This window comes from Pelophylax lessonae (genome assembly GCF_965119305.1).
Source record: "Pelophylax lessonae genome assembly, chromosome: 2".
NCBI classification, from domain to species: domain Eukaryota; kingdom Metazoa; phylum Chordata; class Amphibia; order Anura; family Ranidae; genus Pelophylax; species Pelophylax lessonae.
The window spans coordinates 557,828,318-557,850,926 of record NC_138769.1 but is presented as its reverse complement, the minus strand read 5'-3'; the positions used below and the strand labels follow the sequence as shown (position 1 = coordinate 557,850,926).

Sequence of the window (22,609 nt, the reverse complement as noted above, 5' to 3'; positions counted from 1 at the left end):
TTTGTGTGCCTTACAGTTAGGAAAATTTCAAATCTGTATGTATACAGTATAAGATTCCCATGAACTTGTATCAAATATTGAACAGTCTACAGGAAAAGCTATACAAGGAAGAGCGCAATGACACTTTGTCAGATGTACCCTGAGGGCACCACGCTTTCAGTATTATGTGATACTAAATGACAAAGATTTCTGTGCTACAGTTTGTCAAGATAACATTGCTAGAGAATAAAATAAAATACACCAGGAATTCCTTTAAAGCAGAACTAAGGTGGAAAAGATGCAGAAAAACATGCAAGTAAATAGGCTCTTTGTTGCAGAATAGACATGCTTTGTCTCTTCTACAATAAAACAAATTTTCCTGACAGTTGGCAATCTTTTGTAGAATGTACACTGAGCTGCACATTTCCACTCAGTTTACAATCCCAGCACAACTCGATGCCAGCATGAATTTCTGCGCGCATTTGTGGAAGATATGTCATTCCCCACTGGCCAATCAGGATGACCAAAGGCCTGGCACCAGCAGGAAGCCAAGACAATATTTGCACCAGAAAAGTGGCTAATTGTGGAATTTATTTCTGCTTTACTGACTCAATCTGTGAGACAAAATGAAAACAGAGATCTACTGTATGTGTAGCACCCCCCTAGGTAGGTGCTAGAGAGAGAGTATAGTTTTTGAATCCTGTCTGCTTACCAGAGGGATTGCAGGTAAATCTATATTGTTCTCTGCCTACCAGAAAGCATGATCTGCTAGTAAGGTTGGCTCAATGTGCTCAGGTGCAAAGGGGCTGGTGTGCCTGAAGAGTCCCTTTGACACTAAAGTTGCTGTTAGGGCTGGAGACCCTGTTCTCAAATTCCCTTCCCTTCTATCGTTGCAAAAGAAGATGGGGATCAGTGAAACAGCTTCTTCATTTGAGAGAAGAACTTTTGCCACAAAGAACTTCCCTTGTTAAAGCCAGGGGCTGCTACCTGGAGGGGGCAAACCCCCTAATTCACAGAGATATCCTATTAAAGGACCCTTTGTGAGATCTTCTTGGCCTTGGGACACTATTGTTGCAAAAAGAAGTGCTGAGAAAGGACACTTTGCGAAGATCCTTTGGGCCAGTGGCCCAGGATAGTCAAGTACAAAGAAGGGACACTTTGTGAAGATACTTTGTTTAAAGGACACTTTGTGAAGATCCTTTGGCCCAATGGGCCAGAGTAATGTTGAAGGAAACTTTGTGCGAGTTGCTACCTTGTGAGAGAAGGGTAGCAGCTCTGACTAGAATAGGAAAGAGTCAGTGCCCTGGTATCTGAGAGGAACTATGCCTATTGCTAGTCAAAAATGGTTCCCAGATGGAATCTGTGATAATGTCTATTACAGGTACACAACAGAGCGACGAGTCAAGCGTGCCCTTAGGGGGCTGGCGGTGTTGGAGATCTCTACGGGAATGTTAGCATCAGAGATATTGTGGGTGAGAAGGTCGCCTCTATGGAGAGGGCAGTCTCACCATAAGTATGTAGGATGTTTCAATTGCTATCTACTTACCCTTTTCCTTTGCAGGCTTGCGGAGGATCTTCTGACCGGGGGGGGGGGGTGCATTGCTTTAAATGCACCCGGTACCTTCCTATGTGTAAATATTGTACAGCAGAGACCTAGATTTTTTCACTTAATTGCCCAGAGCCAGTGAGGACATGGCTCAGTTTGGCGGGGATGGATGTAGCAAGCAGAGATCTACTGTATGTGTAGCACCCTCCTAGGTAGGTGCAAGAGAGAGAGTACAGTTTTTGAATCAAGAATCATGTCTACTTTCCAGAGGGATTACAGATAAACCTATATTGTCCTCTGCCTATTTGAGAGCAGGATCTGCTAGTAAGGTCTGCTCAATGTGCTCAGGTGATACTCAGTCTGTCTGCAGAGTGTTTCACACTGGTCCAATAGGGAGGCATATTGGATAGTGGGAGGAAATCTGACAAATGAGTGCACAGCCCTGGTGATTTGGCAGAGGAAAGTGCTTGGATACTGTATAAAATGTCAGGAGCACATGTGCTCGGGGTCTTTTGTCTGTATAGCGGAGGGAAGGTGCCATGTGGCCTCAGGTAGTCAACCTGAGGGTCTAGAGAGCTAGAGAGGAGCTGAACCCAGAGGTACTTTGGAGCTGACTAAGAGGGGAGAAACTGGAAGGATCTGATTCTGCAGTACAGTGAGTACAGATCAGTGTCAAGGGGTCTGACCTGAGGGGGGCCACCCCTGCAGCTAGAAGAGTCAGTGGATGGGTGTGAGTAAAGGGGATGCTAGTGAGTAACCTGAAAATAATGTAGATTACACAGTCTGCTGCTGGAGAGAGCGAGCAAGGAGACTTAACACTTTACATGTGGCAGTACGGTATAGGCAGTGTGACTGCTTTCACAAGCAACCTGGTGAGGCCAAGTTACAGTTGTCCTTATCCAATGTACCTAGTTCCAGTTGGAGTATCCCACTATTCCCTTCTCCCATCCAAGATCCACAATAAATATTAAAAACCAACACCCCTGGACTGTTTATTGAGCAACGAGTAATTGGGAGTAAGGTTAAATATGTGAACTGTACCCTAAGTTACTGTGTGCTGGTAATCAGAGGAAGCTCAACAAGTCATCATACAGCAAGCCCTACAGGGACAGTGCTACATATGTGACAACCTCTTTATTGTGTTTAATGGTGGATTAAAGTGGGATCGAGCTGTAAATACTGAGAGTGGGAGAATAAAATTAGAAATCTTTTGGCAGGTAAAACACTAATATATATATATATATATATATATATATATATATATATATATATATATATATACATATATATATATATATATATATATATATATATATATATATATATACATACATACATATTTCAGTTTTCTCTGGATTTTGTAATCCCAGACAAGGGCCTGGAGCTTGGAGGCTTTCAAGTGTCCTGAGAGGGATGAGGCTTTCAGTGCTGTAATAAAAGTGGGTCAGAAAGCCCTTAACCAGATGGACTTACTACAAGTGCATCTGCAGCACTGAGTTTAATTATATACTGTATATATAGTCAAGACTGCCATCGGGGGTGATAATCCATACACATTTAGGGGGCCCAGGCATCCCGAGTGACCCTGCTGCCCGGGTCCCTACCATGGCCAGAGCCCTTGAAGAACTTGTTGGGATGGCCAGTGGGCATATTCGGTGTGACGTCCAGTGGGTAGGCCCAGGCTACGGAATGTTGGTGGTCAGGTCCGGGGGTGCCCAGGACTAAAGTTGTGTAAAGGGCCTAAAAATTTGTGATGGTTGCCATATATATATTTATATGTATATATATATATATATATATATATATATATATATATATATATATATATATATATATACGGTGTATATATATATATATATATATATATATATATATATATATACAGTTTCTCACAAAAGTGAGTACACCCTTCACATTTTTGTAAATATTTTATTATATCTTTTCATGTAACAATACTGAAGAAATGACACTTTGCTACAATGTAAAGCAGTGAGTGTACAGCTTGTATAACAGTGTCAGTTTGCTGTCCACCCAAAATAACTCAACACACAGCCATTAATGTCTAAACCGCTGGCAACAAAAGTGAGCACACCCCTAGGTGAAAATGATCAAATCGGGCCCAAAGTGTCAATATTTTGTGTGGCCACCATTATATTCCAGCACTGCCTTAACCCTCTTGGGCATTAAGTTCACCAGAGCTTCACAGGTTACCACTGGATTCCTCTTCCACTCCTCCATGATGACATCACGAAGCTGGTGGATGTTAGAGACCCTGCGCTCCTCCACCTTCTGTTTGAGGATGCTCCACAGATGCACAATAGGGTTTAGGTCTGGAAACATGCTTGGCCAGTCCATTACCTTTACCCTCATCTTCTTTAGCAAGGCAGTGGTCGTCTTGGAGGTGTGTTTGGGGTCATTATCATGTTGGAATACTGCCCTGCGGCCCAGTCTCTGAAGGGAGGGGATCATGCTCTGCTTCAGAATGTCACAGTACATGTTGGCATTCATGATTCCCTCATTGAACTGTAGCTCCCCAGTGCCGGCAGCATTCATGCCCAGACCATGGCCCTCCCACCACCATGCATGACTGTAGGCAAAAAAAACTTGTCTTTGTACTCCTCACCTGGTTGCCGCCATACACACTTGACACCATCTGAACCAAATAAGTTTATCTTGATCTCATCAGACCACAGGACATGGTTCCAGTAATCCATGTCCTTAGTTTGCTTGTCTTCAGAAAACAGTTTTCAAGCTTTCTTGTGCATCATCTTTAGAAGAGGCTTCCTTCTGGGACAACAGCCATGCAGACCAATTTGATGCAGTGTGTGGCGTATAGTCTGAGCACTGACAGCCTGACCCCCCACCCCTTTAACCTCTGCAGCGATGCTGGCTGCACTCATACATCTATTTCACGAAGACATCCTCTGGATATGACACTGAGCATGTGCACTCAACTTCTTTGGTTGACAATGGCAAGGCCAGTTCTGAGTGGAACCTGTCCTGTTAAACTGCTGTATGGTCTTGGCCACCGTGTTGCAGCTCAGTTTCAGGGTCTTGGCAATCTTCTTATAGCCTAGGCTATAATGGGCTATCATGGGTTATTGCCATGAGGTGCCATGTTAAACTTCCAGTGACCAGTATGAGAGAGTGAGAGTGATAAAACCAAAATTAACACACCTGCTCCACATTCACACCTGAAACCTTGTAACACTTAAGAGTCACATGAGACGGGAGGGAAATTGGCTAATTGGGCCCATTTTTGACTCCCCCTTCTCCCGTCCTGTTTTTCCTTTCCTCTCTTTTCCCTTTTCTTTTTTCCACCCTCTCCTCCTTCCCCCTCCCCCCTCCCTCCTTCCCTTCCTTTTTGTTCCTCCCCTCCCTTTCCCCTCTTCCCTCCCTCCCTCCCCTTTGTCTTCCTTTCCCCCCCCCCCTTTTCTCCTAACATACTATAATAATTCTTGAACCTTTGAAAAAAATTTTGCTTGGGTTTTTGATATTTTTTTACTTCCATACCAGTATATATCATAACTAAGGTCTCCCATACTCGCCTGTGAGAGTTTTGATGGTTCTGCTCCCGCTTTGAGCCCCCCTGTCCCATCTGTGACCACAGGTGAGGTTATTACTTCTCCCCATACATATTGTAAACTTTCCATACAGTGGTAATATGTTTTCTTACTTACCTTTGTTTTAATTTTTTTGATATATTATATAAAATCTATGTATTATATTCTCCTGAAGAAGCGGCCCAGTCCGCGAAACATGTAGAGAAACCGTGGAGATACCTCTGTTTTCTTCCACATCTGGAATTTGTAATACTTAGCTGGCACCGGTTGTGTCAACTTGTCTGTCATTATTTGTTGTAATGTATTAAGCATGTGTAAATTTTATACATATTCAATAGAGATATCTTTTTAAATTTTAAATCATATTTCCTTCTGAAATTTATAAGGTATTGGTACCCAAAAATCCAGATCATTTTCCATCCCCCATCCCCTTGTTCCCAGTGAGGACCCCTATATTTGGGGAGTCTGAGGTCCCACTTATTCCTTTTTCCCCATTTTTCAATTCTATTTCCCAAAGACAACCTCTGGTTATGACGCTGAGCACATGCACTCAACCTCTTTGGTCGACCGTAGCGAGGCCTGTTCTGAGTGAAACTTGTACTGTTAAACCACTGTATGGTCTTGGCTATCGTGCTGGAGCTCAGTTTCAGGGTCTTGGCAATCTTCTTATAAGCCCTACGCCATCTTTATGTAGAGCAACAAATATTTTTTTTCAGATCCTCAATGAGTTCTTTGCCATGAGGTGTCATGTTGAACTTCCAGTGACCAGTATGGGAGAATTAGAGCGATAACACCAAATTTAACACACCTGCTCCCCATTCACACCTGAAACCCTGTAACACTATCGAGTCACATGACACCAGGGAGGGAAAATGGCTAATTGGGCCCAATTTGGACATGTTAACTTAGGGATGTACTCACTTTTGTTGGCAGCGGTTTAGATATTAATGGCTGTGCATTGAGTTATTTTGAGGGGACAGCAAATTTACATTGTTATACAAGCTGTACACTCACTACTTTACATTGTAGCAAAGTATAATTTCTCCAGTGTTGTCACATGCAAAGATAGAATGCATGTACTCACTTTTGTCAGATACTGTATATATATATATATATATATATATATATATATATATATATATATTGTAAAGTTTGGGGGTCCTTAGCTCAGTGGTAAATGCGTTTTGTACAGTGAGTCCATCTCACACAGGCGTTATAGTTAAGGGCCTGGTAGCCCACTTTTATTAAAAGAGAAAAAAACAAAAGTCCATCCAGGATTCCCACGCAGGGGTTTCAACTTCAGCCAACAAACACAAATAAAAAATACCAAACCACCTGACTCTCTGGTCATCAGTACCTTGCTTGTTTTGGTCTTCCAGACACCTTGCTATTCAGGCTCTCTCTCAGCCTAGGGACAGCACCTTGCTCTTCAGGCACATGGCCTCTTGACTGGGTTTTCCCAGTATCTCCAGCTTGCACCCACCAAAGACTTCCAGATTCTCTCCAGCCCCCCTGGACTCACTGGACTCTGCAGCTTCCTTATTCTCCCAGACCCTTTCTTGGTCTCCCAGACTCTCAGCATTGGCCAGACTTTCCCAGACCCTTGGACCCAGAATCCCCCTCACACGGGCTGCAGTCTCCACCAGGTACTCCCACTATCCTGACGGGTCGGTCTTCAAGCAGCGCCAACTCCCACCATCTACTTGTAACGTTCATGCGTTTTTGTTTGCGGATGGATTTACAGCTGCAGAATTATTACACTCAGTAGCCTTGTAGAGAATGTGCTGAACAACATATCCAACTCTCAGGACTTCATCACCGTGTACAGCCTGTTATATACTATATATATATTAATAGATGTTTAATGGAGGGATAGAGTATATGAGGATATATAGATGAGAGACAGGCTATTGTATGGTGAGCACTAGAAGTAGTATAGGAGAGTTGCAGGTGATGGTAAGCAGATAGGTTCTGATGTCAAGTATAGTGCAGATGGTAAGAGGACACAGATGGAGTATACTTTAGACAGAGTAACCTAGTGCAAGGATAGTTTAAGGTAGTCCCAAGAGCTAACAGTCTTATGCAGATGATAGTGAATAGATAGATACAGATAGTCTTGGTATTTGCAGTAGATGACAGTAGGAGATTGGTTAGTAAGAATCCCCTGCGGGGTACTTATCACTTAGATAGGTTAGGAAATACAATGTCCAGAGGAGAGGGGTGATCCCGTAGCGGGATACGGATCACCAGCGAGGTTTCCGGCTTAGTTCAGCAAGGAAGGTATGTCAGCAGCTCCGACTTCTCAGGCGTAGGTGCGATGAACATGTGGGTTTGAACGAGCGATGAGTGAGAGCAAACCGGCGATTGAAATAGCCGCTCATAGCGGCGCTCGGCAGTGATGTCATCCGGTCTTAAAGGTGTATGCGTCCTTTGTATATACAAGATGGGACGCAAAGAGAGGAGAAATATAGGAACAAGGGTACCATAGGTACCGGAACATTACAGTACCCCCCCCTTAAGGCCGGCTCCGGAAGGCCTCTAGAACTGTTTTTTCCGGATATTTCGAGTGGAAATTGCGAATCAGTCTAGGGGCATGGATATCGGAGGTATCAAGCCAGGTGTCATCTTGGGGCCCATAATTCTTCCATCGTACAAGATACTGGAGTCTTCTTCTATTGAAACGGGAATCCAAAATTTCTTTTATCTCAAATTCTTCTCCACCCTCCACTTGTACAGGAGGTGGAAGTGAGATAGTAGGCCTTATTCCTTGGTTAGGAACATGGGGCTTCAGTAGAGACACATGGAAGACAGGATGTATCTTGAGGTCTACTGGCAATTTGAGTTGTACTGCAGCTTTTCCAATAAGCTTCTCTATTGGAAAAGGTCCCAGAAATAGAGGTCCAAGTTTTTTACTAGGGATCTTTAGTCTTAGATTTTTTGTAGAAAGCCAAACAAGATCCCCAATGGCATATTGGGGAGAGGGTTTCCTACGGAGGTCGTAGTATTTTTTTTGTTGGCTATGAGCATGAGATATGGTATTGTTGAGTAATCCCAGAGAATCCTTTATCTGGGCAAGATAATCAGATGCTACTGGATTACTTGATGGTAAGATACGTGGAGGAAGGAGTGTGGGATGAAACCCATAATTCAGGTAAAACGGACTTTGCTTAGTAGTGCTATGAGTAGCGTTGTTATAGGCGAATTCCGCCAGTGGGAGGAGATCTGCCCAATCGTCCTGTAGATACGAAGTATAGCAACGCAGGTACTGTTCAATGCACTGGTTAACTCTCTCTGTCTGTCCGTTGGTCTGAGGGTGGTAGGCAGAAGTAAGGTTACGCTCTATTCGCAGTATCTGACATAGAGCTAGCCAAAATTTTGAGATGAATTGTGAACCACGGTCAGACAGCAGTGTTTTTGGAATACCATGTAACTTAAAGACATGTTTCACAAGTAATTCTGCTGTTTGTTTGGATGAAGGTAGTTTTCGGATAGGGGTGAAATGTGCCATCTTGGTCAGATGGTCCACTGATACCAAGATGGTGTTGAATCCTTTGGAAGGTGGTAGTTCCACTATGAAATCCAAGGATACCACTTCCCACGGAACCTGGGGTATCGGTAAACTACAAAGTAATCCTGATGGTTTCGTGTTGTCAATTTTAGACCTTGCACAGATATCACAAGATGAAACGAACTTTTTTACGGTTGTCTTCATGTCTGGCCACCAAAATTGCCTAGTGAGTAGATTGAGAGTTTTAGTCATACCCATATGTCCTGCCATAGGTACATCATGCGACAATTCTAAGATCTTGGTTCGCATAGTAGGGGGTATGTATAATTTATCGTTGTAGTAGAGGAAGCCTTCTGCGTCAGTAGTTAGTTGTGGTGGAGGTGAATCCAACCCTATGCTGTGCAAAATCTCCTCCTTCAGTGAGCGAATGACTCCGATAATACGTTCAAGTGGTATTATAGGAACTGAGGGAACCTCAGTGCAATCTTTCTCGGCTAGTCGTGAGAGTGCATCCGCTTTTTTATTTTTGTCTGCGGGCGTGTAAGTTACTAAAAAATTAAATCTCAGAAAGAATAACGACCACCGTACCTGCCGGTGGGAAAGAGTTCTATTAGTCTGAAGGTATTGGAGGTTTTTGTGATCAGTATATATATTAGAATTGGCAATTGAGTGCCCTCAAGTAGATGTCTCCAATTTTCTAATGCCAGTTTTATGGCTAATAACTCCTTCTCACCTACTGGGTAGTTCACCTCGGGGCTACTTAATGACTTTGAAAAGAAAGCAACTGGGTGAAGAGGTGAGGTGTTTGTTGGTCGTTGTGAGAGAACTGCTCCTACTGCCATATTAGACGCATCTACCTCCAAGATGTATTGAAGGGATGGGTCTGGATGGCATAGTATGGGGGCAGTAGTAAAGCTTGATTTCAGCAGAGAGAATGCTCCATTTGCTTCCTTTGACCAATTAAATGGTCTCTTCGTGCTTGTAAGTTGTGTGAGAGGTTTCACAATCGCAGAGAAGTTTTTAATGAATTTCCTATAGTAATTAGAGAATCCTAGGAACCTTTGTAATGCTTTGCGAGTGGTTGGCACAGGCCAATCCAGAATGCAGGATATTTTGCTCATGTCCATTTTGATTCCACTTTTAGATATAATATATCCTAGGAATAGTACCTCCTCTTTATGAAAGAGACATTTCTTTGATTTAACATATAAGTTATGTGCAAGTAGTCTTAACAACACAAGTCTCACATGTTTTATGTGCTCAGGTAAGGAATGAGAATAGATAAGTATATCGTCCAAATATACTACCACACAAACATCAAGCAAGTCTCGGAATATCTCGTTTATAAAACGTTGGAAGGCTGCGGGGGCATTACATAGCCCAAATGGCATTACAAGGTACTCAAACAGTCCGTATCTGGTTCTGAATGCCGTCTTCCATTCATCCCCTTTACGGATTCGAATTAAATTGTATGCCCCTTTTAGGTCCAATTTTGAAAAGAAAGAAGCCCCACGCACCTGTTCGATAAGTTCAGGAATAAGAGGTAAAGGATAACGATCCTTTATTGTAATGGCATTTAATTGTCTGAAATCAATGATAGGCCTAAGGCTAGAGTCCTTATTGCGGACGAAGAAAAGCCCAGCAGCAGTGGAGGAAGTAGAAGGTCGGATGAATCTGCCAAGTTTTCATTCAGATACTCTTTAAGGTGAGAGAGTTCATCCTGTGAGAGAGGATATACATGTCCGTAAGGCAACTTGCTATTAGGGAGCAGATCGACACAACAATCATAGTCCCTGTGAGGAGGTAACATTTGAGCGTTTTTCTCGAGGAAAACCTCCGATAAATCTTGATAACACTTAGGAATAATGTCATCTGGCAGTACAGACAGGATCCTACCATGTGTGGGGAGGTTACACGTCGTCTCGCAATAGTGAGAAGAGAAGGCTAACGTTCTTGTTTTCCAATCGATGATTGGTTGATGTATGTGTAACCAGGGAAGTCCCAAAATGATTGGAAAATGTGGCGAAGTTAATACATCAAAGGTGGTGGTCTCCACATGAGACTCATCAGCAGTTACAAGAAGTGCCTGTGTCTGACTGGTGATAGGACCAGAGGATAAAGGTGTACCGTTAATAAAACTAACGGAGACAGGTTTGGGTTTTGAAACAATAGGTATTTTATTAAGGGAGACAAAACAAATGTCAATGTAGTTTCCACAAGATCCTGTGTCAATCATAGCCTTGGTGGTGATCCTAGTTTGGTCCCACTGCAATGTTAATTGAACAAAAAGATAAGGATTAGGAAAGGAAGTTGTGAGTCCCCCTAGCAAGACATTTGAGCACTCACCCTCTTTTCTGCGGACAAGAGGACAGTCGTTTACTAGATGATTCGGGGATGCGCAGTACATGCAAAGATGTTCGGTTTTCCTCCTGGCACGTTCAGAAAGGGTCAGAGGTGGACGTATCATTCCTACTTCCATAGGAGTAGGGTCAGCAGGCAACATCCGAGAAGGACTGGAAAATGGTGAGCCCATCTTCTCAGCCTTTCTTTCTCGTAGTCGTCTGTCAATATTGATACTGGTCTGGATCAGTCCCTCTAGAGTGCCAGGTAAATCCGCTCGGGCGAGCTCGTCTTTAACGGCCTCAGATAGGCCGAGTCTAAACTGCGTTCGCAAAGATGTGTCGTTCCACCCTGAATCAGGGGACCATCTTTTAAAATTGGCCACGAAATCTTCAGCAGGTCTCCTTCCTTGTTTTAGGGCCCGTAACTGGGTGTCAGCGGTACTCTGCTTGTTGGGGTCTTCATATAAAGTAGCAAGTTGTGCTAGAAATAAGGGATAAGAATTAAGGAGTGGATCATCCTTTTCAAAGAGAGCATCTGCCCAGGCCCGGGGTTCACCCGTTAAATAGGAGATGATGGTACAAACCTTAATTTGGTCAGTGGTGTAGGTTAGAGGTTTTAACAAAAAAAACAATTGACATGCATTTTTAAATTCACGGAATTTGCTCCGATCACCAGAAAACACTATAGGAGGGTTTATCTTAGGCTCACGGGGCTGAGCAGCAGGAGGCTGTGTGAGACGGCCAAGCTGCTGTCTCAAGGTTTGATTGTCATTTTTTACCTCTGTAAGTGCATGGATCAATGCATCTACTTGTTGTTTTAATTGTAGTACATGAGTGGATAATTCTGCTGAATCCATATTTTTTTTAAAGGCTCGTTCAATCTGTAACGTTCATGCGTTTTTGTTTGCGGATGGATTTACAGCTGCAGAATTATTACACTCAGTAGCCTTGTAGAGAATGTGTTGAACAACATATCCAACTCTCAGGACTTCATCACCGTGTACAGCCTGTTATATACTATATATATATTAATAGATGTTTAATGGAGGGATAGAGTATATGAGGATATATAGATGAGAGACAGGCTATTGTATGGTGAGCACTAGAAGTAGTATAGGAGAGTTGCAGGTGATGGTAAGCAGATAGGTTCTGATGTCAAGTATAGTGCAGATGGTAAGAGGACACAGATGGAGTATACTTTAGACAGAGTAACCTAGTGCAAGGATAGTTCAAGGTAGTCCCAAGAGCTAACAGTCTTATGCAGATGATAGTGAATAGATAGATACAGATAGTCTTGGTATTTGCAGTAGATGACAGTAGGAGATTGGTTAGTAAGAATCCCCTGCGGGGTACTTATCACTTAGATAGGTTAGGAAATACAATGTCCAGAGGAGAGGGGTGATCCCGTAGCGGGATACGGATCACCAGCGAGGTTTCCGGCTTAGTTCAGCAAGGAAGGTATGTCAGCAGCTCCGACTTCTCAGGCGTAGGTGCGATGAACATGTGGGTTTGAACGAGCGATGAGTGAGAGCAAACCGGCGATTGAAATAGCCGCTCATAGCGGCGCTCGGCAGTGATGTCATCCGGTCTTAAAGGTGTATGCGTCCTTTGTATATACAAGATGGGACGCAAAGAGAGGAGAAATATAGGAACAAGGGTACCATAGGTACCGGAACATTACACTACTACTCTCACCAGCCCATCATTATAAGGGCTGTGTGCACCTGGGAAAACACCCTGCTGGTTGTCCACAACACCCAGACACTGGGTTGGAGATTCTGTCCAGCTCAAGAATCCCCAAACTACAGAGCCCCATCTGGAAATACCAAGATCTGGAGAAAACTGCATATACTGTATGTATATATATATATATATATATATTACACAGACAGGTCAGATGTTTATATGTAAAACCAGAAACATTGTTAAATTGTGTATCTCCTCAATTTTAGCTGTAATAGTAGCCTTTATTTTGCTTTGAGTGAAGATTATCCAGCTGATGTTAATTTCCAGTTAACGAGAGAAGTTGTTATATAATGAATGTGATCAGAACCTGATTTTCATGCTTGCTATACCTAATGAAGACTCTTAATAGATCCGAAACGTTGTGATTTTTGTTGTTTTGATGTCTCCTTGATGAGTTTTTTACTCTCTTAACAGCTTCCGGACTGCCTGCCGCACATTTACATATATACATATATATATACTGTATATATATATATATATATATATATACAGTATGTGGTATATCAGTAAATGTAAACATATATGTAATTCATCTGTGTAGTTCTCTGTTTGTCAGGAAATCCACTTTAGATATACTTTAGATTGTGGGCTGTCCACACTATATGGACCCTCTACCACAATATATATTTTGACTCCTGGTAATTCCAAATATTTTTTGTCATTATTTTAGACAACTTATGTTTATCAGAAAGACACTTCACAGGGAAAAGTAAAAGGGTCACTTAGCCGCTCGCCGCGCCAGCCACATTTGCTCTTTTTATTAATGAAAAGGTACTCACAAACAAAGTAGATAAGAGAGCAGTAAGGCAAGTATCTTAGTCTGGGTAAGCCATAGCAGTAAGGCTCTTCCGGAACGCAGTGCGCTCCACGCACCGAAAGTGCATTCCACGGGGGCAGGAAGTGACCCAGTGACGCTCTACGCGTTTCATCAGAATGACGTCTTCAGACTCCTCTTCATTCCTCACTTTCCGTGTCTCTCTGTCCTTCACAACATTTTCATGCTGCATCCGCCATAACATTTGTAACCTCTAGCGACAGGGAGGGAAATCTCGCAAGGGGTTTCAGAGGCTTAGGATTCTCCTTGCCAAGTGGGAAGGGTCATGGGGCAAAGCTAAGCTCTGCATAAGTCTCCAGCAGTATCCTTCCCAAGGCAAGTGTCTCATCTGTAACTGCTGGAGCGTAAGAAAAAATGCCCCCAAATCACCCAAAGCCCTGTATCTTAATGCCAGCTTGGCAATACTGATGGTTTTGAAGTTACTTCCATTACAGCTTATGGAATCAGTCCCCCCAGCCATCATTTTTTTTGCCCAGATTGACCAATAATGCCCTAGAAGAACATGTAGGAAGTAATGTGATTTGCTTGTTGGGCCACTGTCTCAGCGAAAGGATAACCACGGACACTTAAAAGTGTCTGTAAACGTCAGAAATTAAATATGAACAAAGCATGCCCCTCTATAATGTACTATATGTATTGTATACTTGTCTCAAATAAGAGCAATGTGTGTAATTTCTGTCTGATGCTTCATTTCTTTGCTCTCGGGCATGAGTCACTTCTGACAAGTTTTCCTGACACCAAGAGAAACAAGATGATGGGGGAGGGACCTCCAGCAGAGTGACAGTCTCAGCTCTGTTCCTGTGAGCTGTGTGGAAGGCGAGGGGGGTTCTCTTCCTTCAAATCAGCTCTCAGAACTCTTCTCACTGAGCTCTGCAGTGTGACATTTCAGCACTCTACCCCATTTTTTCTGAGCTCTAAGATATGCTTTAAAATGCAGTACTTTAAATGGATGTAGAGAAGAGAAGACTTCAGATAAACAGGTACAACCTACGTAGGAGGATTTGTTTCATCTCTGTGTATGACCTGAGGCCAGTCACTTCACTGAGTATATGTGAGGGTTCACAAGCAAATAAGGCATGGGCAGGAATACTACACATACTTAATGGCACACTGGGTTATTCTGGTGGCTAGAAATGATGCAGGAAAGGGAACACTATTGGAGCTGGTGGTAGAGCCAGGCATCTTGTGACAGCATGGGACAGTCCCTATCACTATTTCACTATCTGGATTTCTTTCTTGCTAATATTATTTAATACATTTCATGGTTATTACTTAAACAAATTATGTCATATACAGCAGGTGGTGTTAAAAGTTATTGACAGATATTGTCCTTAAAAGGATTTTTGGGTGTACGTGGCGCACAGGCAGGGCACATAAGAAAATATACCCCAGTAATGCAATTTAAAGAACTCAATAGCAGCCGCTAGCAATAATAACATGTAAATCCCACAGGCTTGTTGTACCCAAGTTGATGGATCTATTACCTTAGTACATTTAGCCTGCCTACACAAGGTTTGAATCTCAGTCGGTTCTTGTTGAACCAGCCGACATTCGAACCGTCTATGGCCAGCCTAAGTTGCAGAATTAAGATGTAACAAGTAAAAAAAAAATTAAAAACCTTTCCTTCCTTCCACCCCCAACAGCATTTTGCTAGCTAAAGTTAAAGTATCTAGTTTAACAGACAACATGAACGGTACCCACCCACATCGGTGAAGAGAGTACTGCTCGCCTTGAAACTTTAAACAGAAAAAACAAAAAACAATGCTCCCAAGGGCTTTGAGGCAGCGAGAAAGTTCAAACTAATACAAAGAATATCTATGGAAAAAAAGTTTTCATTGGTACAGAAATATATATTAAAATTTCAACATGACTAAATAAAAACATGAGCTCTGGTATGCATAACCTCAACAACAAAAGATGTTCCTGTTATACTGGCAGAAACCAAATTTATGTAGAGATTTTACAAACTTGTATGAATGCCAAAAAAGGACCCGGACACGTTTCGACTACAAAAGTCCAAATTTTCCTGAGGGGGATAAGGACATCGTAAATAGAGAGGTTTGAAGAATAACCAGCGCCAACTTTTCTTTAACTACTTGGCTGATGGCCTCTCCCCTCGCCACACACTCTGACAGTGTGAGGCAAGGAGCACCAATAAATGGCACTTCCTCATTTACATGTGACCGGCTGTGATTGGACACAGCCGATCACATGGATAAAGAGCCACGTCATTGGCTCTTTACCAGGATCAGGGTCGTGCGTGCCCTGGAAACACGGCGTGGCCACGATCGCCGCGCTGCACATCCCGTGGGCGTGCGGGAGCGCCCATTCTGGGGCATAGTCATATGACATCCTCCCAGAATGAGAGCTGCACCGGTCCACCGTCATTTGACAGTGGGTGGGGTGCAAGTAGTTAATAAAAAAACAACAATATTATTTCCAGGTGGTCATCCAACCAGAGGACACACAAGAAAGACCACTATTGCCTACAATTATTTCATATTATCAGGACAGTGAAATTCAAATTCAAAGTTTTCTCCAATAACCTGCAAAGGAGTTAATTAGGATGTATAATAACAAGACTGGCCGCACATTAAACCGGTTCTTAAATCTCCAAATTAGAGTGTGGTTTATGGCTATAACTTCACCGTATGACCAGATTCATTGCTGCTTGTAAACATGGATAGATCAAAAAATCTCTTATAGAGAGTAACAATGTAACACTTCAAGGACAGTGTGTAAAAAGTGTGGCAGCTATCATGCAGCAGGTGTTATTAGCCCAAAGCAGTGTTGTTAGCTTGTGTGTCCTGAGGTTGGACGACCACCTGGAAAAAACATTGTTGTTGTTTTTTTTAAAAAGAAAAGTTGGCTCTGGTTATTCTTTAAACATTTAAGATGTCCTTATCCCCCTGAAGGAAGATTTCAACTTTTGAAATTGAAATGCGTTGGGGTCCCTTTTTGGCAGTAATTCAAGTTGGAAAATGTCTACATACATTTGGTTTCTGCCAGTATAACAGGGACATATTTTGATGTTGAGGTTATGCTTACCAGAGCTCATGTTTTTATTCAGTCTCGTTGAAATTTTATTATATATTTCTGTACCAATAAAAACTTTTTTCCATATATATTCTTTGTATTAGTTTGATCTTTCTCACTACCTAAAAGCCCTTGAGAGCATCCTTTTTTGTTTTTTGTTTTTGTTTCTAGTTTAACAGACATCCCAGTGCCTCCAAGTCCTACAGTAATCTTTCCCTATGAAATTTGTCAGCGACACGCCCAATGCTTTCCCTATCATAGATAAAGCACAATCCAAATATGGCTTCTGTGATCTTACCCTTTTATAGTGAAGGCACTGGCTTATCCAAAAAGTCCCCTTATTGGCCCCTTTAAGCTAGCTTACCTAAGTTTAATCGCCAGGCAGGAAATTATGGTTACAGAATTTTGATCTTTGAATTCTTTGATAAGTTCATTAGGACTGGAATCCTCAAATACACAGGCTTTGCCCCAAACCTATGGTAGTGGCAAACCTAAAACATATCAATACCATGGAGCTAAGATTTATAACCAATTAGTAAGGTTCACTGGAGGCTACATTTTTGCAAAGTGTTGTACTCCGAACTTGAAGGGTTCATGCTTTTTTCAATCCAATTGCAGCATTTTTTTAAACTGACTGTTCAGGCTTCCCTCCTAATGCCTTCCCAGTTTTGAATAGTTTTTTCCTTCATTTTAAGCACTTAATCAATTGTATTTAGGTAGTTTGATACCCGGTATTTATTTGAATTGTGCAACATTGCCCACATTGTAACAAGCTAGCTTTTCTGTGTTGAAAAGGAGTGTAAACAGTCATTTGAAGTTTTGTGTCCTTTGACAATTATAAAAATACGGCTGATGTTGCTCACAGTTGGAGGTTGTAAAGTTGACCAGAAGTATTCAGCTTTTTTAAATTTGTTATTGCTATACAAGTGGCTGATATGACTGAAGTTAATTCAACTAAAGTAAAGGGGCATGATTTAGAAAGAAAAGATGATATAGCAAAAACAAAACATGACATTCTAGTCATCCTACCATCTGTAGAAGAGAAAAAAAGGGCAAAAAGTAAAGTAATACCAGTAGCAGTTCTTAATTATGCTTGAGCAGTATACTCACGTTGTCAACCATATGTCCATCTGATTGGAACACCAGTTATGGCCAAGCACAAGATAGTCATATCGGCTATTTGCTCTTTAAAAAAAGGCCCCCTGATAAATCGGAAACTCATAGCCTAGACTGTTTGGAATCGCTTCCGTTTCTCTTCCAATTTTGCTTTCTTTATCTGCATGCAGGTTTAACTGTATAACCACCTCGGTAATCCAATCATGAGGGTTTGCTCCCATACTGCCTCTTTTCTTCCATTCATCCCTTTTCCTCCCCCAATCCCCCTACCCCCCTATTTATTTATTTATTTTTGTACCTCTCTCTCCATCTTTCTCTTTTCTTTTTCTGCAGGCTTTTTTCCTCTTGGATTGCCCTTCTTCATGTATGCTTTTTTCCTAAGAGGATATGGCATAGGGCATCAAAAAGGTTCTTCTAAAGCACGGGTCTCCAAACGACGGCACTCCAGTTGTTCATAAACTACAATTCCCATCATGCCCAATCATGTCTGTGAATGTCAGAGTTTTACAATGACTCATGGGACATGTAGTTCTGCAACAGCTGGAGGGCCGTAGTTTGGAGACCCCTGTTCTAAAGCATTTGTTCATGTGAACATCAGACTATGTTGATGTTATTTCTGATAATCTTACTGTCATTCATCTGGTTAATGTGTATTTCTTTACCCAGTATGTCTTCTGTTATGTCCTGAAACAAGGCCTGTTGTTGTTTCTTACTTCAATAATCATTCTTAATGAGCTGTTGATGATGATGTCAGTTGCCTGGATATACACCACCTACAAATGTGGTTATACAGTATATCTGTTTACCTTACAGAGAGTAGACCTTCCTCTGTTTCTATGGTGTGTCATGTATGTTGTTCCTTAGTACTTAAATATGTGGAATTCTTAAAAAAAAAAAAAGAGATTAAACATAAAAAAGCCACTTAATAACTGAGGTGTCCAAGGTCTGCCTTTACTGTTCCCAAATTGGTTTACATCTACAGTGATAATAAGATCATTTGTTTTCAGCACATTTCTTATGTTTCCATTTTTGACAGTTTTTGTTGTTTTCACCTTTGCAGGTTCGAGCTAGCGCCATTGCTCAGGATGCAGATCAGAACTATGACTATGCCAGTAACAGCGTCATACTGCATCTGGATGTCGGGGATGAGGTATATGTAAAGCTGGATGGAGGCAAAGTGCATGGTGGGAACACTAATAAATACAGCACTTTCTCTGGTTTCATCATCTACCCTGATTGAGGAATTAGAATCTGCAAAGAAAACTTTCATGAACCCTCTCCTTGCCAGAACCTTTCAGAGCATTGCTCCAGTTAACCCTTTTCTGCAAGACTCCATGTACCTGTTCCTAACCGTTAACCTCCTGTGCGCCTTAACCACTTTTCTGTTAGAGATTGCTAGTACATACAATGTTGCTAGTTACTCATCTAGCAAAGGAGAGGTTAACAATGTTTCCTTCTTTTCAATTTGAGCAAACACTAAAGCTCCCATTGTAGGGAGCTAGAAAAGAGAACTTATTTTTTTGATCTTCAGAACCTTCTCATACTTGCTGGTTATCGGACATTTCATCTTGGAAATCATGGATAACTCAATGTTCCTTTAATTTGGTATCTTGGCAAATGACGAGGGCTTAGGGACTACACCTGGGGCAAATACTACACAGGAGTAAGGTGAACCATCTGTGTGCATGTATGTTATTAATTATGTGTCACCACTTGTCAGTAAGTGGACGCAGAAGACAAAATAAACAAAGTTGACTTATCTATGGACACATCATCCTTAACACTCGACTTGCAACACAGAATTTCACTAGGGAGACAGGACTGTTTTATGCTTTCAAATGTATTGTTCCAGAAGTTTTCTCAAGGTTTTAAAAAAGGAACACGAATGACATGAACTACTCTGAGAAGATTTTGGGTGTTCTAAAGTGAACGCCTATTAAATATATTTAATGTTAAATGTTTAAAAGCTAATACTTCCACAGTTATGTAAATGGATTGCTATAGATACACGAAGACAGCTGCAACCTGTTCTTCATTTCACAAGTCCATCAGTGCAACATCTGCTAAATCGCTGCAAGCCTGTCTTTCTTCTATACAAGTTATATAAACCAAAGTCAGTGACCTCTGGTCATTATTTTACCAAGCAGTGAGCAATGGTTGAAGAAACCAAGCATATTGGACAATAATATAAAGTGTAGCAGGGGGAAATTACTCATCTAAAATGTATGGACAGTTTGTCAAACATTGATGTCCAGTCTTGACTGGATAACAAGAAGCCTGGTTTACTATCTCAAATTCTAGATGAGCTCAACTAAATTCATCCGATGTATGTTTGTATGTGAATGAATGATTATGATGACAGATGGGTCAGATGGGACAGATGGATGTCTCATTCAGCACTGCTCCCTCAACAGGAGGGGGAGAGCAGTGGTATGCACTGAGTGCCCCTGTAAGGACTCTTGCCCCAACAATAGTGCTGTGGCTCTGCATGCTGCTGGGTTTTATGTTTCCACCTCTCTGTCCCTTGTCTCTATGTTGTGCAGCGTGAACTATTGGAGTGTTTTGTACAACTACTAATAAAACACACGTGATTCCAAATAAGAACCAAGAGCCAGTGTGTCCGAATTCCAGCAACAGCTATTCTATTTCTTTGTCAAATATTCTGTTAATAGTAACAAAAAGTAACCGTTGGCTTAAAGCCCAAATAATCTCTCAATGTAAATCATCAAAATACGTACAGTACATTCTAGTTGCATTAAAACAAAAGGTGTTCAATGTCTTAAAATTTGTTTTCTTTCTAAAGCAGCTATAGCCTGAGTAGAGAAGCCTGCCCCCTGACAGCAGCTGCAGTGTGGGACCTTTGCTCTATACAGGGAAGCACTAATATCGCAGATACACTGCCTGCTGGGTCAGAAGTCAGAATCAGAGCTCTCTGTACAACAGAGAGTATGGGCTTTCCTGATTGCAGAACCATAGGATTGACTCAGTAGGAGGTGTGTTAGAACTTTGGAGAGAGACCACTGCTTCTCTACAGACAGCAAGGATCCTACTCTGCAACTGCTAGCAGGGGACAGACATTTGTACTTGTTTGTTTTCTGCTTTAGAAAGAAAACTAACTGTAAGATACTGAACAACCTTTGTTTTGATGCAATAAGTTCAATTGGGCTTTAAAATGTCAGTAAACCCACATCGTAAAAACAATCAATAAATGGTGTATTACGTGCTGTTCATACTCACTCAGTCACTATGAGATTTGTTTTCTGTATTCTGTAAAAAAACCTGGTTGATTCTGTTGCTCTCCACCCTCTGTTCATGTCCCCAATTCAGCTAGGGATATTGCAGCTGTGGTGGCAACTCTGCACATGCTCAGTTTTCAGTGAGTTTCCTCCCTATCACATCTGAGCAGCCCATGTGAATATAAAGTCACACATGTGGGCGTATACACAGTGGTAAAGAACAGCCTACTCCCTCCTACCTCCTTCATGCCCACTAACCAGCTAAATACAATGGGGACTGGATATTACTTGTAGATTAATGGAGGCTTCACCTCCCTCCTATTCTAATGCACAGGTTGGAGGGGTGTGACACAGTCTGTGACTGGCAGATTTCATTTCAAATATATATGTTTGCCAATTTAAAACAGTTTATTGATATCATATATTTATTTTTACTCTGTATTCCAAAAGGCTGTTTTTTTTGAACATGTGATCAGCAGCAGAGGACTAGAAGCTTCTCCTGCTTATATTTCCCTGCAGACATGCTGGGAAAGATCTAAGTCATGTGGCAGCTGTATATCGATTAGGAACAAGGTACTTGGATGTTTTTTTCTTTAAATTACTGTAAAACAATTACAGTGCCATCATCCACATACAGAAATAGAAGGGACAATGTAAATTAAACTGTGTGTTTAGTATCACCGTAAGGATTCGTTGGTTTTTTAGTTTGTTACCAAATTTAAACTAGACTAGTATTTCCAGTTGACCTTTTTTTTTTTTTTTTTTTTTTACAAGTTCCAATGTTATTGATCCACAGCATTTGAAATTGATCCCCAGAGCTGCCAGCGAATCCTTAGTATAAACCTATACATTTTAACATTTTTTACCTGGAATTCAGATGTGTGGTAAAAACAAAAAGATGTTTTTGTGTCAGTTATTGTAAAGTTTATTGGAGATATTTATTTTCAGTTAAAAGAGTAGTTGAACATGGACATGTATATTTGTTCACCCAAAATAAAGGTGAACTCCAGTACTTGGACATAAGCAAAGGTAGTTTGACCTACCTGCTGTGTACTTCAAATCAACCAGGTCCTACTGTAGTGAAATAGTCCTCCGCACTTGCTTTCTTTACTAATCTGGTGATCTGAGTTCACATGTTTGTGATTCAGGAGAAGAACTAATACACCTACTGCTCTTTCTTGGTTCTCACATTCATAACCCTGAGCTCAGATCATGTTAACTCTCTGCTTTTAGCACAACTACAATATTTGCTGGATAAAATTGGTAACTAACAGATAGCCTTCAATCACTGCATTTAGTTAACAAACATGGAGAATTGTGCTTTCAGTAAGTTACTACCATGGATTACTACTATGTTATAATGCTAGAATATTCTTAATATATTGACATTTTATTTGTACAGTTAAATAATGGGTTTTTAATCGGCAAGAGATATCCTAAAAATAATTAAAGCTGACCTTGCACTAAAATGCAGTATCAACTTATCAGATCTGGCCCCCCAGGCACCCCCTCTCCCTTTAAACTTGCTGCATAAAAGTGCTGAAAAAATTGGAATATACATTCACATCACCCTGTCTTCCTGCAGTGTCTAGGCTAAGTTGGCGTTACCATCCTCCCTTGAGATCCTGCAAACAATGAAGATCAAATCTCCCGAGAAGATGCTCTTGCACTTGGCTGGATTATCTTGCTTACTAGATTTGGT

The 22,609-nt window shown here is 41.5% G+C and overlaps 1 protein-coding gene across 1 annotated transcript in view; it reads left to right on the top strand.

The window, feature by feature from the left end:
* C1QL4 (complement C1q like 4) overlaps nt 1-20,033 on the top strand; it is a 110,734-nt gene extending 90,701 nt beyond the window's left edge. The window contains exon 2 of the mRNA XM_082247744.1: nt 18,732-20,033. Within this exon, the coding sequence (XP_082103870.1) occupies nt 18,732-18,911 (180 nt within the window). The 3' untranslated portion in view covers nt 18,912-20,033. The remainder of the gene's footprint in view (nt 1-18,731) is intronic.
* Nucleotides 20,034-22,609: the final 2,576 nt, after the last annotated feature.